The following is a 21026-nucleotide window of genomic DNA, read 5'->3' as shown; positions in this document are numbered from 1 at the left end:
AATAACGGCTGAAAGGATTCGTCGTGCTGAGCACACGTCACCTCGTAATCTGCAGGCCTTGGGGCTGAGCAGCGGTCGCTTGGTAGGCCATGGCCCTTCGGGGCTGTTGCGCCATGGGGTTTTGGCAGTCCCTTTATTATTTTGGCAAATTTACTTACAACTGCCAACGGCCGTAGCCGTGTTGAAACACCGGATCCCGTGAGGTCTCTGAAGTTAAGCGACATTGGGCGTGGTCAGGCGTTGGATGGGTTGCCACGCGCTGTTGGTGGGGGGGGGGGTAAGGGAATGGAGGAGCGGAATGGAACTGGCCACCCTACCGCACGTAAACTCCGGCTCAGGAACACCTCTGCGGAAGTTCGAACCTGCCTTCGGCCAGAATAACGCTTACTTTACTTACAACTGTGTCTACAATTCCATCATCTACTCATTTACTGCCTTCATTTTAACTCTTTAAATCCCTTCTGACCATCTTTCGTTGCTGCTTATGATCGTCCCTAGGTATTCGATTTTTTTTTTCAACTTCTAATTTTGTCTTACCCATCCACCACTCTTCACCTTTTGAGAGTTTACACACCATAACTATGGTTTTCTGTGGATTGATTTTTAGATTCCACTCCTTACAGTAATTTATTATGCCATTGATACTGTTTTGCATTTTGACAGAGGTTAATGTTAGCAGCAGGAATCGTCTGCGAAGATAAGAGCCGGAATATCTTGGTTTCTCGAGACAAGGAAATGCTCCTTTCCTGAATGGAACATGTCATTAATAAATAATAAAAACAATATTGGTGGTAACTTGCAACCATGTTTGAAACCCAGTTTTGAGAAAATTTCTCCCACAACTACCCCATTTTTCACTTTGATGGAACATTTAAATTACTCATACGTATTTCAATTGCCCTTATCATCTTCCTTGATATTCCGAGATGGCTCAACTTATAGACGACAGCCCGTCTACTCACCGAGTCAAAAGCTTTCTCTAAATCGATTGCCGTGATGTACAATTTGCCTCTTCTTCTTCATGTATTTATGTATTAATATTTTAACAACCATTATGTTATCACTTGTCCTCATTCCCTTCCTAAATCCAGAGTGGAGTCCCGACAGGACTGAGCACCACTCTGCCCAATTCATTAGTCTTTTTGCCAATATCCCTGTGTGAATCTTACTTAGAGAATCAAGTAACCTTATCCATCTATAGTTACCTGGATTATATATTTCACCCCGTTTCTAATATACAGGGCAAATAACTCCCTCCTGCCATGATTTTGATACTCTCGCTCCTTCAAATATCTAATTAAATATTTTTACTGCACTTTCGAGGATAAAGGTGTTTTTATTACTTCTTCCCAAAATTAATTATTAATACCTGAAATTGCCCCAGCTTTAACTTATCGCCCGTTCTCTATTACATCTTTTACTTTACTAATTGAAACCTCCTGGTCTAAGGTAGGCAAAAGCTACTCTAATCCTCGCGAGAACCCAGTCTTTTCTATGCTGGGTTTCCAATTATCCTCTCCATCTAATAGCCGTCTGAAATGCTTCATCCATCCCCCATTACTCATATTCGCTTGTGTTGTACTTCTTCTATCTCTGCAGACTTGATTTCTTCTATTCCACACTTTCTTACCGTCCTTTCTTTTGGAGTCTCTGTTCAGATTTTCAGGTTTTTTTTCTGCCATGACTACTTTGTGTTTACTAATACTTCTATATACTCTTTTTTCGTTTGCTACAGAATGCAATTCTTGTTTCAAGACCCCTACATTCCTGTAGGATTTTAAAGCTTTCATTACTTCCGCCTTTTTCTTTCTGCATTCTTTCTTGTACCACTCAGTATATCTGTTCCCTTCACTCGCATCTTCTGTCCTGACGTCAATACAGTATTTTCTATAAGCTGAATTGACGAATCTAATTGGTTATTTTCGATCGTGAGTCCTATATCTTCAAAATTTCGAAACTTCTCGCTTTAAAATAATCCTCAAAATCTTTCCTGAGGTCATCCCTCCATCTACACTGACTTAGCAAATGTCATGGGATAGTCACCTAATAGCGTATGGGGCCTCCTCTGGCCCTGCGAACTGCAGTGAGACGCCGTGGAAGTGAGTCGCCAAGTCCCTGGTAGTCCTCTGGACCCAGCTGACGCCAAATCGTTTGCAGAGCGGCCTCCAATGCTGGTCTGTTCGTGGGTGCATGATCCATGGCACGGAGCCTGCGTTCCAGGACATCCCAGATATGCTCGATATGGTTCATATCGGGGCTCCTGGATGGCCATGGCAGTCGTTGGACCTCCGCTGCATGCTCCCGGAACCATTCTCGGGCGACGTGGGAGCGATGTGGCGGCGCATTATTATCTTGAAACACCGCAGAACCGTCTGGGCGCGGGAAGGCTAAAAATGGGTGGAGATGGTCTCTGAGCAGCTCAACATACCGCGTACCATTCAACGTCTCTTCCAGAACACCTAGGGGGCCCATTCCATGCCAGGAAAATGCACCCCAGACCATAACAGAGACACCAGCGCCCTGGACCACACCTTCGAGGCAGGCGGGATCCATCGCTTCATGTGGTCTGCACCATACACGGTGCCTCCCATCGGCATGGTGCAGTTGAAACCGTGATTCGTCCGACCACATCACGTTACGCCATTGTTCCAGTGTCCATCCCTGGTGACTGGCGACAAATGCGCGTCGTTGTGCCCGACGACGTTGGGTTAACAGTGGCACCCGCGTGCGGCGCCGGCTCCCATACCCCATAGAACCCACGTTCCTACGGATTGTCCACTGGGAGACGTGTCCAGCACGGCCTGTGTTGAATTGAGCCGTGATTTGTTGCACGCTTGCCCGTCTGTCACTATTGACAATCCATCTCAGATGTCGCCGGTCACGGTCATCGAGGGTGGCTGGATGGCCGGTCGTTCGTCTGTTGTGGACGGTGACACCCGCATTCAACCATTCACGATACACCCTGGACACGGTTGATCGTGTGAAGACGAATTCCCGCACCACTTTCGAAATCGCACTTACCATCCGTCGGGCACCGACCACCATACCCCGTTCGAACGGTGTCGGCTCACGACGACTTTCCATGTTACACTTGTCACATACACAGCCACTGCTCACAAGGTCTCGTATACAACTGCCGCTGGCACGCGCAGACAACACACCTGCGCATCAGTGCCGCGCTATCCCATGACATTTGCTCAGTCAGTGTAGTTTTTGGCACGAATCTTTTTTTAATCTTCTCTACTTACCAAATTGATGATTATTGGCAAGTGGTTGGATTCTGCCCAATCTTTAACTGTTATCCTTTCGACGAGCGGTAATGTCTCTTAAAGCTAACACTGCCTCCCGTCTCTGTTATATATGGAAGTTACCTAATTCATCTTCTGGCCACCACCCATTCAGGATATAGTACCACATAGTTCTAGTAATTTTTCGCCGTACCTATTATACCCTTCATCTTGACTTGTTCTCTGGTCGTTGCACCCTCTCAAGCAATTGCTCGGCAGACCATTTCCTCGACCAAGAATCGCCTACCACCACAAGCCTGTTTCCGGTGATAAATGCTTTGAGACCTGACTTCCTTGCTTGAAATAAGTGGAAGCGTACTACTTTCATATTTTTTATTCCTTTCGCATCCAGTTCTTTCTAATACAAATTTTTGAACCTTTCATATGTTTCGCGTCCTCCAAAATTTGTTGAGATTTTATGCTTGACACCGTACATACTTTTATTGGCCTTCTACGGGTATATTTTCCATTCTAAAAGCATAATCAATGTCACTTTCACTACACTCCACTTTAACTTTTTCGCGTATTAGGGCAACTACTTCGTCCAACATGTCGTTAACATTTCCCTTCTCCGAATCAGCCAGTCTATATATAATTATATTTTCCCTCTTATCTTGCCTTTCTCGCGTCAATTGCTCCATCTCAAGCTTCCTTACCCTTGCCTCTAAGTCCTGAACTTTATTCTTAATTTCCTCCAACTCGAAGTTATTTTTCACCAGACACTCTTTGATGTCAGATAGTTCCGTTTTTAAATCAGTCTTCATATCTTGGAGTTCCTTGTTTTTGTCCATCAATAGATCTTTCGTAACTTCCTTCAGCTTCTCAATCACCACGAGTTAACACAAACTGTGTAAAGGTACAGGGACTGTTGACACTGTTGACATCTTACAACGCCACCTCCCTGTAGCTCGGTCTACACTCCCATTCTTCCGCGTACACACTCAGCACTACACGTCCGTTCGCCTCGCTGGTTGGATTACAACTCACCTATTCGATAAGTAAGTCTGTTGTTATTCGTTATTTCCAAATTGTTTATACATTGAATTCGTCCCAGTCTCACTGTATCAGTAAGTTCGGATAGTTTTAACTGTATTTCTGAGTTGGGGTTTGGATAATGTATTGCGTTTTTAGTTCTTGGCCCTAAGATTTTTCTCATGATTTTCCTTTCTTTAATCCCTAATTGTTCCTTTAAATGTTTCTGAAGCGTAAAGACCTTCAGGTTTGATCACTGTTAAGTAATTACTCTTCCAGGACAAGCATTTTTATAAACATTATTTGTTTGTTGAATTCTTGAAGCTCTTGATTTATGTTCATTGCTACTTTCAGCGATCCATTCACGTTCGTACTTAAATTCCTTTACTCTTGCAATTTTATTCATACCAGTGGTAAGTTCAGGTGGAACAGTTTTGATATTCGTCATAAATTTAGCCTTTTCATATTATCGGCATTTTTAAGTCCTCTTTTGCTGCTTGCTCTTCCAGTATAGCAGTCTGTTTCTGTGTATCAGTACCATATCATTAGCAAACGCTAGACAGTCCATGTCAATACCCTTATTTTTTGGTACTGGCTCTATTAATGTCGTCCTTCTTAGTCAAGACAGTTTTGTTTCTCTTGTACAACAGAATGCATGTATTGTAATTATTATTTATCGTATGATGAATCAAAGTTATTTGCATATATGTAAAGTTTGAGGGCAAATGTGCACAGTCACAAGCACAATTGTAGGTCTTGTTCTCCGATCCACTCTATTGGATGTCTGATATCGTTCCCCTGAAAGCACGAAGAGTGCAGTCCGCAATAAAGAGGCACCACAGTCACAATTTTCAGAGGTAGCCCATCCCCATATCCACAGTGCCTTGTCCGGTTCGGATCTGGTTGATGATCCTACACTGACGTCTGAGAAAATCGAATCTTTGTATTCGCTTAGAAAGTCCTTGAACTAGATGTACAGTATATTGACTACTGAAGACTGCTTCCACTGGATTTTCCATGAATTGTTAACACTGAAGGAGGGTTTTTCATAGTTAACTGCTGTGTGCCACAGTGGTTTCCTTGATTTCGAGCGTTGATGTTCTGTTTGTGCAATATCTTGGTGAATGAGTAGCTCTGGATTCTGGTGAATGTTTTTAGAAGTGCTTCTGATCTTCTTAGGGCTGAAGGTGGAATACTGTTGAGAACAGGTAGCCATAGTGTGTTCGTACTCCGAATACATCCCCTGTATATTCGCATAGCTTGGTTGAGTTGTACATCTGTTTTCTTAGTGTGAGCACTATTGATTCAGCACAGCAGTATTCAGCAACAGAATATGACAGGGCTAAGGCTGTGGGCTGTATGATGTAGGTATTAGCTCCCCATGATGTACCACCAAGTTTTTGAAGAATATTATTTCTAGTTTTGATTTTACAGGCATGTTGCTTGAAGGTCAGACTTCTGTCTAGCGTTATTCCCAAGTATTTTGGTGCACCGGTACTACAGTACGGGAGTACTTGGTTTCTGAACCTAACATCTGGTTTGTAATTCGACAGTCTGTTGTGTAGGTGAAATAAAGATACCGCTGTTTTCTGGGGATTTAGATGGAGGTACCATTTCTTAAGTATACATTCATGGCTACGATATCTGTGGATAAAATACGTTCACCGTCAGGAATCATCAAACAAATGACATTAGCATAAATTCATTTTCTTGAAGTTCTTTCTGATAAGTCGTGTATGTATGGATTGTAAAGGAAGGGAGCCAGGACAGATCCTTGAGGTAAACCATAATTTAGTTCAAACACTCTACTTCTGTCATTATCGGAATAGATCTGAAAGCATCTATTGCTTAGCATATTATTTAATAAGGTTGTAAGGTTACAATAAATAAATGAATCCACTCTCCTCAGTTGGTGATCATCCTCACTGGGAGAGAAGAGTATTCTACAGAGTAGTTCTACAGAGGTGTTAATGTAGCAGGTACACCGGCCCGCTGCCCGACGTGGACAGTATAATGTCGAAGCTGGCCGCCTCACTCACCCTACATGACAACCTGGTCACCGTGTTTGGCTTCCTGCTCACCAAAGCGGACGGCTCGCTCGGACTGGAGCTGTACGTGTCCTTACAACAGCTACTGGATGCCACCAGACAACGCGCCGTGCGGACCGTGGAGCTCTTGAGATTGCTACAGGACATGGCGCGGGAAGACCCTCACCGCCAGTTGGTGCGCCTCTTCTTCGAGCTGCCCAAGGTAAGTGGAAAAGTCTTCAATCGTCTGTCACGGTCACTAGAGATGAGCAGTAAGCCTGTCCTCTCTCCCCTCGCCGACCGGCGAATGTAGTCAGCTTGTATCCGGCAGTTTCGACGCACGACGTAATCCGCTCTGGTGATCGTCGTGGTGATTTTTGTTTTAAGAGGAAGTGTTCCCGTCTGAACAAGTGAAATGGAAAACGAAAAATATAATGAAATAACACTATTTATTCTATGGATGAATTTCAAAATAAATTAAAAATAAAATAAAAATTCTTTATGCCGGGCTGAGTGGCTCAGACGGTTAAGGCGCTGGCCTTCTAACCCCAACTTGGCAGGTTCGATCCTGGCTCAGTCCGGTGGTATTTGAAGGTGCTCAAATACGTGAGCTTCGTGTCACAGGTATGTCTCATGGCGACGATGGGATGGAAAAGGTCTAGGAGTGGGAAGGAAGCGGCCGTGGCCTTAATTAAGGTACAGCCCCAGCATTTTGCCTGGTGTGAAAATGGGAAACCACGGAAAAACCATCTTCAGGGCTGCCGAGAGTTGGGTTCGAACCCACTATCCCCCGATTACTGGATACTGGCTGCACTTAAGCGACTGCAGCTATCGAGCTCGGTCTGCATTTACAACATGGTTTCGCTCATCCTGGAATAAAGACTACAGTGAAGATGCTAACTACTCGATTGATTTGGCCTAGCATAAGAAGTGATGCACGACAATGGACTAGATCCTGTATCAGCTGCCACAAAACAAAGAGCACTCGACATACTAAATCGCAACTTGAAGAATATGAGGAGCCTGATGATCGCTTCTGTGTTGTACACATTGACCTTATCGGACCGGAGTTAGGGATTGGAATAACTTACGAAAGGAGATGATCAATACATTTCCAATTTCTTTACAATCATTTAAGATAAGGCTACGAAAACAACAGATAGGGAATCTGCGACCTGGGCGACTGTCCTAAATGGAGATCAGTATTGATTGATTGATTAATTGATTGATTGATTGATTGATTGATTGATTTATTGATTGATTGATTGATGTTTCCTACTGGGCCTACTTCCAGCTATTTATTGACAAATAATCCAAGCTGTCTTCTGTTTTGCAATCACACTTTTCACTGGAACGAACTCTGCAACTGGTGTGTGTTCCACGTTTTCATATATTTCTCAGGTTTAAAAGGGCCAACTAGTGAGTCATTTGAATGTATTAATATAAGGCTGGAAACGAAATCAACGACTAGTGATGATCTTAAATCACTGATATCTGGTGATATTATTCATCAAGCTGAACCACCAGTGTACGCGATTATTAGCGTATTCAGAGAGTTAAAATTCACTGACGGAATGGCGAAATTATAAAGGAAAGAAACAAATGCAACAGGTATACGCAAGACGTCAGATGGCATACTCTAATGAGTGGAGTTAAGCGAGAGCGTGTACCCTCGACTACAGCCCTGCCTATCTGGTCTAGGATGTAAAGGTACCACTTCTTTTTCAGCTTGATGCGTAAGTTCATTTCCCGCAATCCCAGCGTGCTTGGAACCCATGCGAAGTGATTCTGGTGTCAGCATCGCGCGTAGCTCTGCTGTACCAGGGGACGTAGCAGAAAATATGTATCGAGATACTGCAGAGGACTCAAAGAGTCAGAACACACGAGAAAGTGGCTTCTTTCGTCACTCAATGTAAATTGCAGAGCTAAGATGGCTAAGAGCTGCCGCCTTCCTCGTAAAGAAGGAACTCCCGTTTCAGCGAGTAAGCTGGGAATCGGGCTAGTACGGAAAGGTCCTGTTGCCAGTCAATTCCATTATGCTGTACACTATGCAAAAGGTTCATTAAACTACGTAGCAGCACGCACGGCCAGTTCCGCTGAGAAACCGGCTATCACGTTAACGAGGTTGTAATAAGGATATGGTCCGTCTCTGTGGTGTAGTGGTTAGTGTGATAAGCTGCCACGCCCGGAGGACTGGGTTCGCTTCTCGCGTCTGCCACGAAATTTGAAAAGTGGTACGAGGGCTGCAACGGGGTCCACTCAACCTCGGGAGGTTCGATTCCCACCTCAACCATCCTCGAAGTGGTTTTCCGTAAATATGAGTGTGTCGATACTAGACCACCTTTTCTCGATAAGCGGAAAGGCTTTTTTGTAACAGTCGGTTATTTATATCGACTGGGCGACACAGAGCATGAGCACGAGCCACCACTGGAAAGCACGCAAGCGAGAACGCTCCAAAGCCGTAGACAGTGTTTGTCCGCGCCTGGAATCCCTTGGAAGCGCGTGTAGGACAAAGCCTTACGCATTGCAGTACCGTTCGCAGAAAGGAATGATAAAAGTTGCGATGCAGGGCATACACAATTATTGAAAATGATCAACGCCGGTTGGAAAGAAACTTAAAATAGTTTTCTTGCTGCTTTAGAAGATAATCTGGACTTCGCCTCTCATTGATATTTCCTTCACCCGAAAAATAAATCTGGAATTAATGTTATGTAATAACGTGATAGCAACTGATCCTGTGAAGAGCACAAACACGTCATATCCACACAGTCTGAAAATATACTACAGGTCTTCTTTTCTTCCTTTGTAGCGTCAACACGTTTCAACACCTCATGAAAGGTTAACGAAGGATATTTGAGACATTTAGAGTCACTACCGCCAAAGGCCTGTAATTTACATCACTAAGGGTGCACTGAGATTCAGAATCATTTTCTAACGATTTCACACACACTCATCGTTCGGTACAATTTTGTTTGCTGTTCAAGGAATCACATAAATAATAAACTTGAATTGTCGCCTGCTCTAGCTGAACTGTTAACATTAATTGACAGATTTATGGGACTGAGCCTGGTTTAATACCTGTCAGTGAAATAGTGTCCTTATCTGTTCATGAATATTTCCCTGAACCTCCCTACTTCTCCGTCTTTAATCCCGTGCCATTGATCTTATCTTTTGCGTGAAGACAGCTTGTGGTCAATAACAGAGAATGAGCGAATTCCTTTCATGGTACGTAGCTCGTATAGGGCGACGCAAAGGGAGATTACAGAAATAAATAGCATCGAAAATGTTGCTCATATCACGTGTAAATATTTCAGGTGTTTCTCTATTTTCGAAGCTTTACACATACACACCAAGTACTCTATAAAACTCCAGATCTATGGCACCTGCTAAAATGCTGCATTACCAACTTGACTTTCAGTACTTGATTTACATCATGATACAAAACAGCCTGGCATGATGCTGACGACACGCATTATTATACAGCGCATCGTGCCTACACTGTATTGCTTTCAACTACTACTCGTTCAGACCAAACGATCTGTGCGGCGCGTGGTGTTGAAATATGGAACTAACTTCTCTGGACTGCGGAGCCTTATGGAAGTTCCAACACTTGTTAATCTGCTCGCCCTGCTGCAGCAAAGGCATGAAGGAGGCCAGGAGCAAGACCAAATACATCAGACTGTAACATGGAGTACATGAAAGGTTAGGTTGGGGAGAAGATTATGCATGTTTCCTAAAGAAAACATCACAAGTCGAACGTCATAAAATGCAACTCACTAGGTCAAAATATTAATAATTATACACCAGAAGGGGTGTTATCGCGTAATTCTAATGTAAGTATAATTGTAATTTCAGTGAAAAAGTAACGAAGAGATAATTATTTTATCAACGTTAGGTTGAAACAGACACGCACCAAAAAATATTTCACGCATGAAACTCCGGCCAGCGAATCAGATATATACTGTACTGTAGATGTCTCTTTTGCTAGTGGCTCTGCGTCGCATCGACACAGATAGGTCTTACCGTGACGATGGGGCAGGAAAGGCCGTAGCCTTAATTAAGGTACAGTCCCAGCATTTGCCTGGTGTGAAAATGGGAAACCATCTTCAGGGTTGCCGACAGTAGGATTCGAACCCACTATCTCCCGGATGCAAGCTCACAGCCGCGCTACCTTAACCGCACGGTCAACTCGCCCGGTAAATAGATGTCAACATGATTAACCTTGTATGAAATACGGTACTACGCAACATCACCATTAACCACAGCCCATTATCTAAAACATGCAAACAAATACATTTTTCGAACAAAATTGCAGCTCTCCAAAATCCATCTGGATTGTTGAGTAGGTGCAGTGATATTTGTATGATACTCTTGAACATAAAAAGCACTAGTCACCTTATAACTCACCGGAATTGATGGCAAATCATCCTCTTGTAATTTATAAAAAAGAAGAACGTAATTCTCATTCTCACTAACGAGAAATGGGGTTAGGTGTAGTTTACACACCTCCTTTGTAAAATACTGAAAATGATTAATTACTTCATTCTTGGACCATCGTTTAAAATCATTTTCGTCTCAATGATAAGTCTTGTTCACGATTTGTCGGATCTTTCCGGGACTGCTTTAATTTCCTTTGTACTAAGGTACGTTGCCTGATGGGAGGAACATACTACGATAGGCATCATTAGTTTTAATAAGTTTGTGTGGTACTCGAATTGAATCACCACCTTCTGTGAGCAATAAATTTCGTATCAAAATAATTAATGCACACAACACTATTAGGCCTATCATTTGTTCGAATGCACTTAACCAATTTTTTTTTCTAAATACTGGGTCTTTTGGAAATCTGAACAGTGAAGCTTGTATCCAGGCACACAACATAATGCACAGGTAACTGAAAATATAAAGGAAACCCCTTCAGAGAAGAACACGAGAATGAACAATAACCTAGTCACCACCGGCATTGTTCGAATAAATAAGCTCTTAAAGAACAAACAGCTTTTTACGGCACTCAAAGAAGCTCTTTAGCCTTTTTAAGACTATAAATAAATATAATTTGCGATTAATAACTTTCAAATTTCCGTAAATACATGCTTGCATTTCAACTGCCACCGTTATGGGCAGTTTCGATACGTCGATTAAGGTCTTGGCCAAAGAGGATAGAATAGAAGTCTTGGCTGGGGATGGGGTGACAATGATGGAATTTAACAATAGGCACCGTGGCTTAGCAACCACGAGGCAACTCTGAGGATGTTGCAGTGTTTGGTCCTGGTGCTCGTCGTGGTGCTGTTTTGTCCTTACGGCACGCTCCAGGATTCGGGGACCCCCTACCATGAGCTGATACAGAACCCGCCTTCCAAAGCCCGCGCCCGTCTTGGCAAGATCGCTGAGTCGGACCACAAAACGCAGAAGGAGAGTTTGAGTCACAGGGACGAGAGGGACGTGGATGATGCAGGTGACTGACTCTTCCTCTAAGTGTTTTGTCTCATGAGAGGGCGCGCCTTGTAACGTACTAGCACGGCATCAAGTTTGTAGGGAGCCAGGACTGCGCTGAAACTGAAATAAGAGTCTAGCCTGCGAAATACGGACTGCTTCAGTTTCTGCGCAACCTCTTGAATTAGGCTTAGCAGGAGAAACAAGGGTCTTCCCCAGCATAAATCACATCCTTTGCAGCAAAGTTAAATCATATAAATGTTTCTAGGAGAGCGATATGTTCATTACCAAAGTCAGGGACCCACCAGTGACCTAATATCACAAATCGTAGACATTTTCCGTACCGCAACCATTGGCTGTATGACACTCCAGAATTCATTACCAACTCCGGCACGACAAAATCTCCTAAAACAATGGTGATCAATTGAATTATGCACGCTGTAAATAATCCAGTGGAGATAAGTTTTATGCTGTGAGTATGTAACCTTAAAGTCAACTAAATTTGTTAATACTGTGTGCAATGAAGGTAGAACGCAATTTGTTATTTTCTGCTTACGTTACTACTGTCCTACAATCTGTTTTTTAAATGTTTCCATAAATATACATTTATCTTTAGGTGCAGTATATGAAAGGCCGGGCTGAGTGGCTCAGGCGGTTGAGGCGCTGGCCTTCTGACCCCAACTTGGCAGGTTCGATCCTGGCTCAGTCCGGTGGTATTTGAAGGTGCTCAAATACGTGAGCTTCGTGTCGATAGATTTACTAGCACGTAAAAGAACTCCTGTGGGACAAAATTCCGGCACCTCGGTGGCTCTGAAAAACCTTAAAAGTAGTTAGTGAGACGTAAAGCAAATAACATTATTTATTAGTATATGAAAGAAAATCAATTTGGCATTCCAGAGGTAATATTTCTGAATTCATAGTCTTCGTTGTGATCATTTCACTACTTTGGAGGGCATCACAAACCATTGGAGAAGTGAATACCGCGTATGATGGGCAGAGGAACACGATGAATAACCCCTGTGGTCACACTCAAATGGAGTACAATGCGTTTCTAATGGTCTTGAATCGAGTTACAAGCATGCATTTCATATCGTACAATTAGTTTTAATAACAATAATTCTCTTATGTATAAGCAACTCTATTTAAAGGTAACCGAAGACTTTCTGGATTATCATTTGAAGGGATGGTGTCATTTACAGGTCTGGCTTTACTGATGGGTGTTCTGTTGATTTGCATCCTTTAAATATCCTCCCTATGAAGCCTCTTCGAAAATCCCGTTTGACTGGAATAAGAATAATGGACAGAGAGTGGATCCCTGTAGTAGCGCTCTATGCATCTCGTCGCCGGTTTTAGAGTGGGCTTCGACTGTCCTGAGAATGGTTTTCCATTCTCCTGCACTGAGACGAATACCGGGACAGTTCCTAGTATAGACCCCTCACCTTCTCCGAACATCTCCTTCACTGAATCACATCTTCCTGGCCTGAGAGACGGCCCGCCTCCCACTTCACGGACGGAATATAGTAGTTCTGCATCTCATTTGTCCTTCTTACAACCTACAGTGTTATACTTCCTCATAATCAGTAAAGCACGTTGGTGATGCGAACTCTTTCGCACAGGTATCGGTGCCGTGGCCTGTAACTGCACCAGAGAGCGATGTGCCTTCATTACATCACCTGACGTGTTGTTAGGTGATCGAGGTGAGGTACAAAGTAGATATCCGTGTCAGAGTTTTAAAAAAACACGCATTCCAATTTTAAAAACATTGTCCAGAATCTTTTATTTGAAAATAAAGCCCGGTTTTTGAGCAGCAATGTCGTGCCATTTAAGAAGCAACATATTCACCACTTGCTGCTCGATGTAACGAAATGCATCGTCTGGTACTGCCGAACTCTCGGTACAGTCTTTCGTCGCAACTGTCTTCAGCAAGTGCATTCTTCTTCTTCTTCTTGTTCTTAGTTCGAATGGGCTTGTTAAACGGTTCGGCTTTCGTCCTTGCCCACTATTCCCGCATTTTCTGTCGGTGTAACTCCTTTCTTTCATCTGTCCAGGGGATACCTTTCTTGCGGCTTTTCCCCTGAAATCCATGGATTTCTTTCGGGGTATATCGTACAGACCGTCTACCTTGAAGATCTGATATTCCCATTTCTCCAATGTCCTTCTCTATTTCTGTCAGCCACGTGGCACGGATCTTCTTGTTCTGCCAGAAGGTGAACAGGTGATTGGTCACTCTTGTGGGAGGAAGTCTTAGACTCTCCTTTTCCTTGCACAATCAAAGAGCCTTTCGTTTCATTTCAGTGATTGAAACATAGGTCGAGGTTAGGAGTAACGTGCAGGCGCCCCCTGCCACTGATTTATTTTTAGTGCCACCTGTCTTTGGGTGGGGGTTATTATTACTTTCTTTGACAACAAGTCGTAAATCTGACGGGACAAAGAAACAGCACGTGGACTGCTCAAAAGTTAGCAGAAAGGAACTTGTCAACCTGTAATAGTGGTGTGGAGGACTTGTACTTGCGGGTTTTACTTCTTCTTCTGCTTCTTCTTTCTTCGTTATGCCCATTCAAAGAGCGCGTTTAAACTTGTTCATGAGCCTGATGGTTTTCTTCTTCTTATCCTTATCCACAATCTCTTCATGAATGCATCTTGCGTTCTGTGGACCACTTCCTACCAGTTTTCTTTTTAGGTTTCTCCACGAATTTGTGCTTAGCTGCTATTGTACTAAAGGCTCCACGATCTTCTATAATGTCGTCCGTAATATTCATTTCATGGAGGTCCGCCTTAGTTTCTTCTATCCAGTTTATTTTAACCTTCTTTGAGTTGATCACTTGACGCTGTCCATTCTACAGATATTGCCATAGAATTTCAGACGTCTCTTGCGTACGGCATCAGTGAACCTGTCAGTTGATGGATAGAGGTCCGCTGTTCTCCTCTTGATCCACATTCCAGTCTTCTTGGACCATACATTTTCCGGAGAATTTTCCTTTCTTGCTTTTCAATGTCTATAATTTGAGAGTGACCTCCAAGGGATATGGTTTCTGAGGCGCATAAAGCTTCCGGCAAAGCAACTTTCTTGTAATGTGGTAATTTTGCTTTACGCGATATGACTCGCTTGTTGTAATAATTCGACGTTACTTTAGTGGAGTTCAGTGGTTCTTTCTATGTTGGCTCTACTGTCTAGTCCCGATGGTAGCATGCTATGTTGATGTAGACTTTTCCACGATCTGGTTTTTTTCCCCGTACGATATCTGGAGTTTAGTGTATTTATTAAAAGTTTAATTTTTGTAAGGTAGGCCGGAACTCAAGGAGGCCGTGTAGTACGGGTACTGAGCGCGTCCTCTGGTGTACGTGACGGAAGCTCTATAGCGTGCTGGTTTACAGGAACTCGCCACAAGCACACGGGTAGAAGGCGGTGGAGCAGTTGGAGCTCATGGAGCCCTTGTAGTGTGACGTGTGGCCAGGGCAAGCAGCAGCGCTCTCGTAGCTGTATCGTCCAACAGTGTGAACTAGGCGAGGAAGAGCTTGACGAGAGATTGTGTCAACTACCGGCTTGTGCGCCCACCAAGTTCCTGGGGATCTTCTGATGTCAATAAACTCATGTCCTGCCTGCACACTCTTGTTTATTTCGCGTATCTCGATCAGCCCTTCGACAAACGATTATTCCACTTGAAAAGGTGCCATTATTCACGATCAACATACATTTTAGATTCCTCAATTTTTAATGAATTCTTTAAGTCCATTCAGAATGAACGTTAAACGCAATCGCAGCACAAACACGAAACCTTCCACGGCCATTGGCGGCTGGTGCATAAGGTCACAGGGTCACGGCCCTCCCAATAAACATTAATCTTTTAATTATGTTTTTAATACACAGGGGAATACAGGTTTTAAGCTCATAAGCAAGGTGACTAATACTTCTAAATTGCAAAATCTGGCTTCAGGATAGAGCGTAAAATCATATATCTTGTATCAGCTCCCGGTCACAACCCCCATGTGACCGCAGAGATAAAGTACATGGTGTTCAAACGTTGCTGCTGGCTATGTTTCTTGAAGCCTGCTGTAATGAGAAAGTTTCGGTCACAAGCAAACTGTGACCGAGAAGCGTAGAGGTAGTTCTCTAAAAAAAAAAAAAAAAAAACTACACAGTTCACCGACTTATATTTCCGAATGTGCTATTGTTCAAAACAATGCTAGAACCATACCAATAACTACACTGGTAAAGGAAAGGCGTTTCCTTGCACTAGATAGAATAAAAACTTTCCTGAGAAGTACAATGACAAGTGAGAGGTAAACATGCCCCGGCTATGATCCAGAGATTTCCTACGGCTAAAGAAAGGACGGTGTGTCTGACATAAGAATTAATAATAAGGTAAACCAAGGTGTGTTTCCACATATTGTCTTTGACTGCTTATAACTTTCATTTGTAAATATGTGTGAGTATCTTGGACTTATATTACTCATGTCCGTATTTAAAGCATAACGTGATCCTCCTATACGAAATTGCACGAGTCGCCAGTGTCGCTTGCTTTGTTATTTAATGAAATATTCGCAACAATATACGCAAGCGAAAACGTCAATATGAGAGTCTGCAAACTGAAGTTTTCATGTACACGTCGACGGGGTTGCACTGCGCAGGAACAAACAAGAGAATGGAGTCAAAACTGACCGTGTAGTTTCAATATCACGTAATGTTGAAATTGTTCAAGGCTATTGTCTGGCACTTCGCGCAGAAAGTTATGGAATCTTGTTGTATAATCCGTGGTTTCAGGAAAAGCCTCTGAAGAAGGAAGAGAGGAAAGAAAGTATCTACGCCGGTAGAAGATGCGACAATAGTGGGCAAAGATAAAAGCCTAGCATGAACAAACGTGGTCGTAAGTAGGCTCATTCGCAAAAAGAAGAAGGAACCATCGCTATTTCTATATTTTCTTGTTTTCAAATGTAGGATACCGCAAACACAAGCGAATACTGTTACACCGACATTTACCATGCAAGCACTTTTGTTTTGACGTTAATGTTTGTTGTTATAATTATTAACATTTTCATTGGGAGTGGGCTGTTTGTGTATGAAAGATTTTCATCCTTTGACAGTGCTAGGGAATTCCGAGAAAGGGTTTATTTAAACTGTTTTGCTTTTTTGTAAATCTGGAATCATCGCGATTGCTCAACGTGATTGACATTCCTCCCCCACTAACCCTGGGGAAAACAAGATGACAGCATCAACGATTAAATTTTCATTTCTTGATATTTTTAAACTTCATTGAAATTGTAGGCTATTCCGGATCCAAATGGTCACCCTCGTTGGAGGACGGATGATTTATTTCTTTAATAATATCTCTCTCTAAGAAACTAGGAAATTGTTTCTTGAGCCTGGATCACTTGGCCATGTTCTCGGCTCATGTCCTTGGGGGAGCTTTTTCAGAAACACTAGCCACCACAGAATTAGACCAAAAATGGCAGTCGCTTTTTCCCAAAGGGGCTTTATAGTTCATAACGAAGTCACAAATGTTGGTGAAGATGGTAGTAAACGGCGCGTTGGCATCATAGTTATTGATCTTGACAGAGATACTAGGATCGATGGCGACCAAACCAGTAGCTATACAGTATACTGAAAACATCACAGGTCTGGCCAGGAAGAGGCGTCTGACATGTCACGAGGATAAACCCAACTAGGATGGCCTACCGGCTTCTCAACTACTGGAAGAACAGGAAGATAAGAAAGACTGGGAGTAACTGAAAGCAACATCAGGAACAGAGCACCTCTCAATCAAACAGGATAGGTTTCAGCACAGGCCACAGGCGCTCTCTGGACAAAGGAAAGAAGGGAGAAACGTAGCCAGAGTACTGGGAAAACATAAAGTCCGTCTCTTGGAGATCTTGGTCCTCAGGTGGCTCATTCGAAAGAAGAGTAATTGGACAGTTATCGTAATCTGCGAGTGAGCAGCGGTCGCTTGGTAGGCCATGGTGCTGCTGCGCCGTGGGCTTTGGTTTTGCTTTTCGACTGTTAATAGGCGCCCATGTTTACGTTTAGCTATTTGAGCTGTTATGGAATCAGTTCAAATAATTCGGAACCATTTGTACGGTAGTTAGCAATATTCCCCATCCCTGCCCGTACTCCCCAAGATGACCACCGCATTCTGAATTCAATTTAGAATCAGTTATAATTTGTATTCTACGCATGCACTAAATTATTTTGAACCAAGCTCCATAGCTGCAGTCGCTTAAGTTCAGTTTTAGTTTATTCCCTTTCTTACATGGCAGGGCTCAGGCTATGAAGCCTGCTATTATGCCAAACCATAGCTAATATGAGTTTGGATTGGGAAATTTAATACGAATCGAGCACAAGCATTGTAGGCTCGCTGTAGTCGACATGAAAGTGTTTTGCTCATACTATTATAAACTAATCTCCGTAGTCAAATATTCGAAATATTAGACTCTGAACTAATAATTTTCTTGTGTTTCTTGGAAGGAAGTCCCTCATCCTTTTTGCAGAATGCAATGAATAGAATACTCCTTGACAATTTTTTATGACATGTTCCGACCAACTTAAACATTTATCGAATACTACTCCAAGGTTCTGTACATGATCGCTAAATGTTACTGATATTCCACTGATCGTAACACTGGGTATAGATGTGTTTTGTATTTTAGCATGAGATTTATACGTACCAATTATGATGGCCTGTGATTTTGATGGCCATGTCTGCTAGTCCAGTCATTAACATTTGCTAGGTCTTTGTTTAACTTAGTGATTGAGTTGTTCAAGTCGTTACGCTTTGTGTGAATATATATTTGAATACCATCTGCATACAGGCGATATTTACAATTGGTCAGCATCTCAGATAAGTCGTTCATGTACAATGAGAACAGAAGTGGTGACAATACTCCCCCCTGAGCCACGCCCACCTTAGTGGTCTGCCAAGAACATGTATCGTTTCCCACGGATACACGCTGCTGATGTTCACCAAGATAGGATTGTACCCAGGTTAAAGTGCTGTAAGAAAATTTCAGTGACTTAAGTGCGGCCAGTATCCAGTAATCGGGAGATAGTGGGTTCGAACCCCACTGTCGTCAGTCCTGAAGGTGGTTTTCTGTGTTTCCCATTTTCACACCAAGCGAATACTGGGTCTGTACCTTAAGTAAGGCCACGATCGCTTCCTTCCCACTCCTAGGCCTTTCCTATCCAATCGTCGCCATAAGATCTATCCTTTGCAACAGCCATACAAATGTGAATGGTTAAACTTTGTCACAAAAGGCAAACGGCGATTATTATTATTATTATTATTATTATTATTATTATTATTATTATTATTATTATTATTATTATTATTATTATTATTATTATTATTATTATTATTCTTTAAACGGATCAGTGTTACAGTGTCGCCTTTCGGACCTCAAGATTGGCAGTTCAAACACGACGGAGGAAGTCAGATTTTTGAAGGGTGGGAATACAAGTCAATTCGACGTACGGTGTCGACATATCTCTGGTGACACACTTGGTCTTTAATTGACAAAATAAATTGAAAATTAACCACACATCGCCCAATAGAGTTCTGTTTCTCTGTCATTTACTAAACTAAAACGGGCGGCGAAATTAACATACAGGGAGGCTAGGTGGCGTCAAATAAACATTTCTACACACGTTAGCTGGGGCAATAAGTATATTATTATTATTATTATTATTATTATTATTATTATTATTATTATTATTATTATTATTATTATTTTGTTCTTGAATTGAGTCTCTATGGACTGCGTGTTAACAACCAATCTCATTTCCAGAGTCTTTGTCTTGTTCGTCTGCCGGCTTTGACGTCCTGCCAGTATCTCTGAAGCCTATCGATCAGTGCGTTCTTCCGCTCCTCTGGTAAAGCGCCTCTCCGTCTTCTGGGTTCTGTCTCCACCATAAAACCCTGATAGCTTTTCACCATCCTTCGGAAACTAACCCTGTCATTGATCTTATCCTCCGTAATGCCCACCTCTCTCAGATCTTTGCCACACTCTCGGAACGTAGATGCCACATTTTCTTCGTGAGCCGTCATTATTTTTTATTTGCTTTACGTCGCACCAACACAGATAGATCTTATGGCAACGATTGGATAGGAAAGGCCTAGGAGTGGGAAGGAAGCGTCCGGGGCCTTAATTAAGGTACAGCCCCAGCATTTACCTGGTGTGAAAATGGGAAACCACGGAAAACCATCTTCAGGGCTGCCGACAGTGGGGTTCGAACCCACTATCTCCCGAATACTGGATAGTGGCCGTCATTATTCATACAGAAGATGTGCTCATAGAACATCCATGTTCTCTTTCTAATTGCTTTTGTTATGTGTTCCGTCTTCCTGTCAACCCATCTGCTGCTCCGTAGTAGCCTGCGTTCTCCTTTAAGTAGATGATTGACTTGTCCTTTTCGACTCATGCACAGGGTCTCCGAAGCATGTACGCCTTCTGGTCGAACAGCAGTGCTGTAATGTCTTAATTTGACTCCGAAACTCAGCATCTTTTTATTATAGATGTTGCCACGCTCGCTCCAATCCCGGGATGCGAATATTGGTCGCTTCTTGTTCTAGCCCATTCTCTTGGATTACTTCACCCAGGTACTTAAACTTCTTGACTCTTCCAATCTTTCCATGGTCTGTTAACATCCATTCTGGAGAATCACTGATATTCGTAATGTATTTCGTCCTCTCAAAGGAGATTAGTAGTCCTACTTTCTCTGCCGTTTCTTTAAGAAGTGTTATCTTCCTGATTGCTGAACTGATGTTGTCGGCAAATATGGCTAAATCATCCACGAAAGTAAAACAGTCAACATACACTCTTTTATGTCTGGGGCCTAATGGAAACCGATCTTCGTTTCCTTCTTCTTTCTTCAGCGATTTTCTCCATTCTCAAATTACCTTATCCAAGATAAAATTGAAAAGAAATGGATTCCTTACCCTAGTCTGACCCCAGATTCTCGAAGGGCTCTGAAATTTCATTCTTGAATTCTACCTTTGATAATGTGTTGGTGAGAGTATGTTTAATCAAGTTTCTGGATGCAGCATCCACCCCTAACTCTTCTAAAACATTCAATTATTATTATTAATTTACGTTCAACATTAAAATGTAGAAGTCAGTCATTTCCTTCTATTTTATCAACCAGGAACGTCTACTACATCCATCAGAGACTTAGAGCTGGCAGGCAGATTTTCATTTTCATTCTCTGCAACTTCGTCGTATAGTCCAATATTTTGGTAATTTCATAAGTGTTTCACTGTTAACGTTGGTTACCCGCCGATCGATCCATTGATTGATGACGGAAGATCGTGCCGCCATC

At 42.6% G+C, this 21026-nt stretch overlaps 1 protein-coding gene across 4 annotated transcripts in view; it reads left to right on the top strand.

Annotated features, from left to right (window-relative positions):
• The window catches only part of LOC136886796 (uncharacterized), a 262354-nt gene that overhangs the window by 158089 nt on the left and 83239 nt on the right, over nt 1-21026 (top strand). For 3 of the 4 annotated variants that reach the window (XM_068230684.1, XM_068230683.1, XM_068230682.1), the window contains one exon: nt 6236-6509. In XM_068230684.1, the coding sequence (XP_068086785.1) occupies nt 6236-6509 (274 nt within the window). The remainder of the gene's footprint in view (nt 1-6235; nt 6510-21026) is intronic. The other variant, XM_067159601.2, reaches the window with a different exon arrangement.

This window comes from Anabrus simplex, chromosome X (assembly GCF_040414725.1).
Source record: "Anabrus simplex isolate iqAnaSimp1 chromosome X, ASM4041472v1, whole genome shotgun sequence".
In the NCBI taxonomy this organism is placed as follows: Eukaryota; Metazoa; Arthropoda; class Insecta; order Orthoptera; family Tettigoniidae; genus Anabrus; species Anabrus simplex.
The sequence above is the reverse complement of the archived record's forward strand: the minus strand, read 5'-3'. Positions and strand labels throughout refer to the sequence as shown.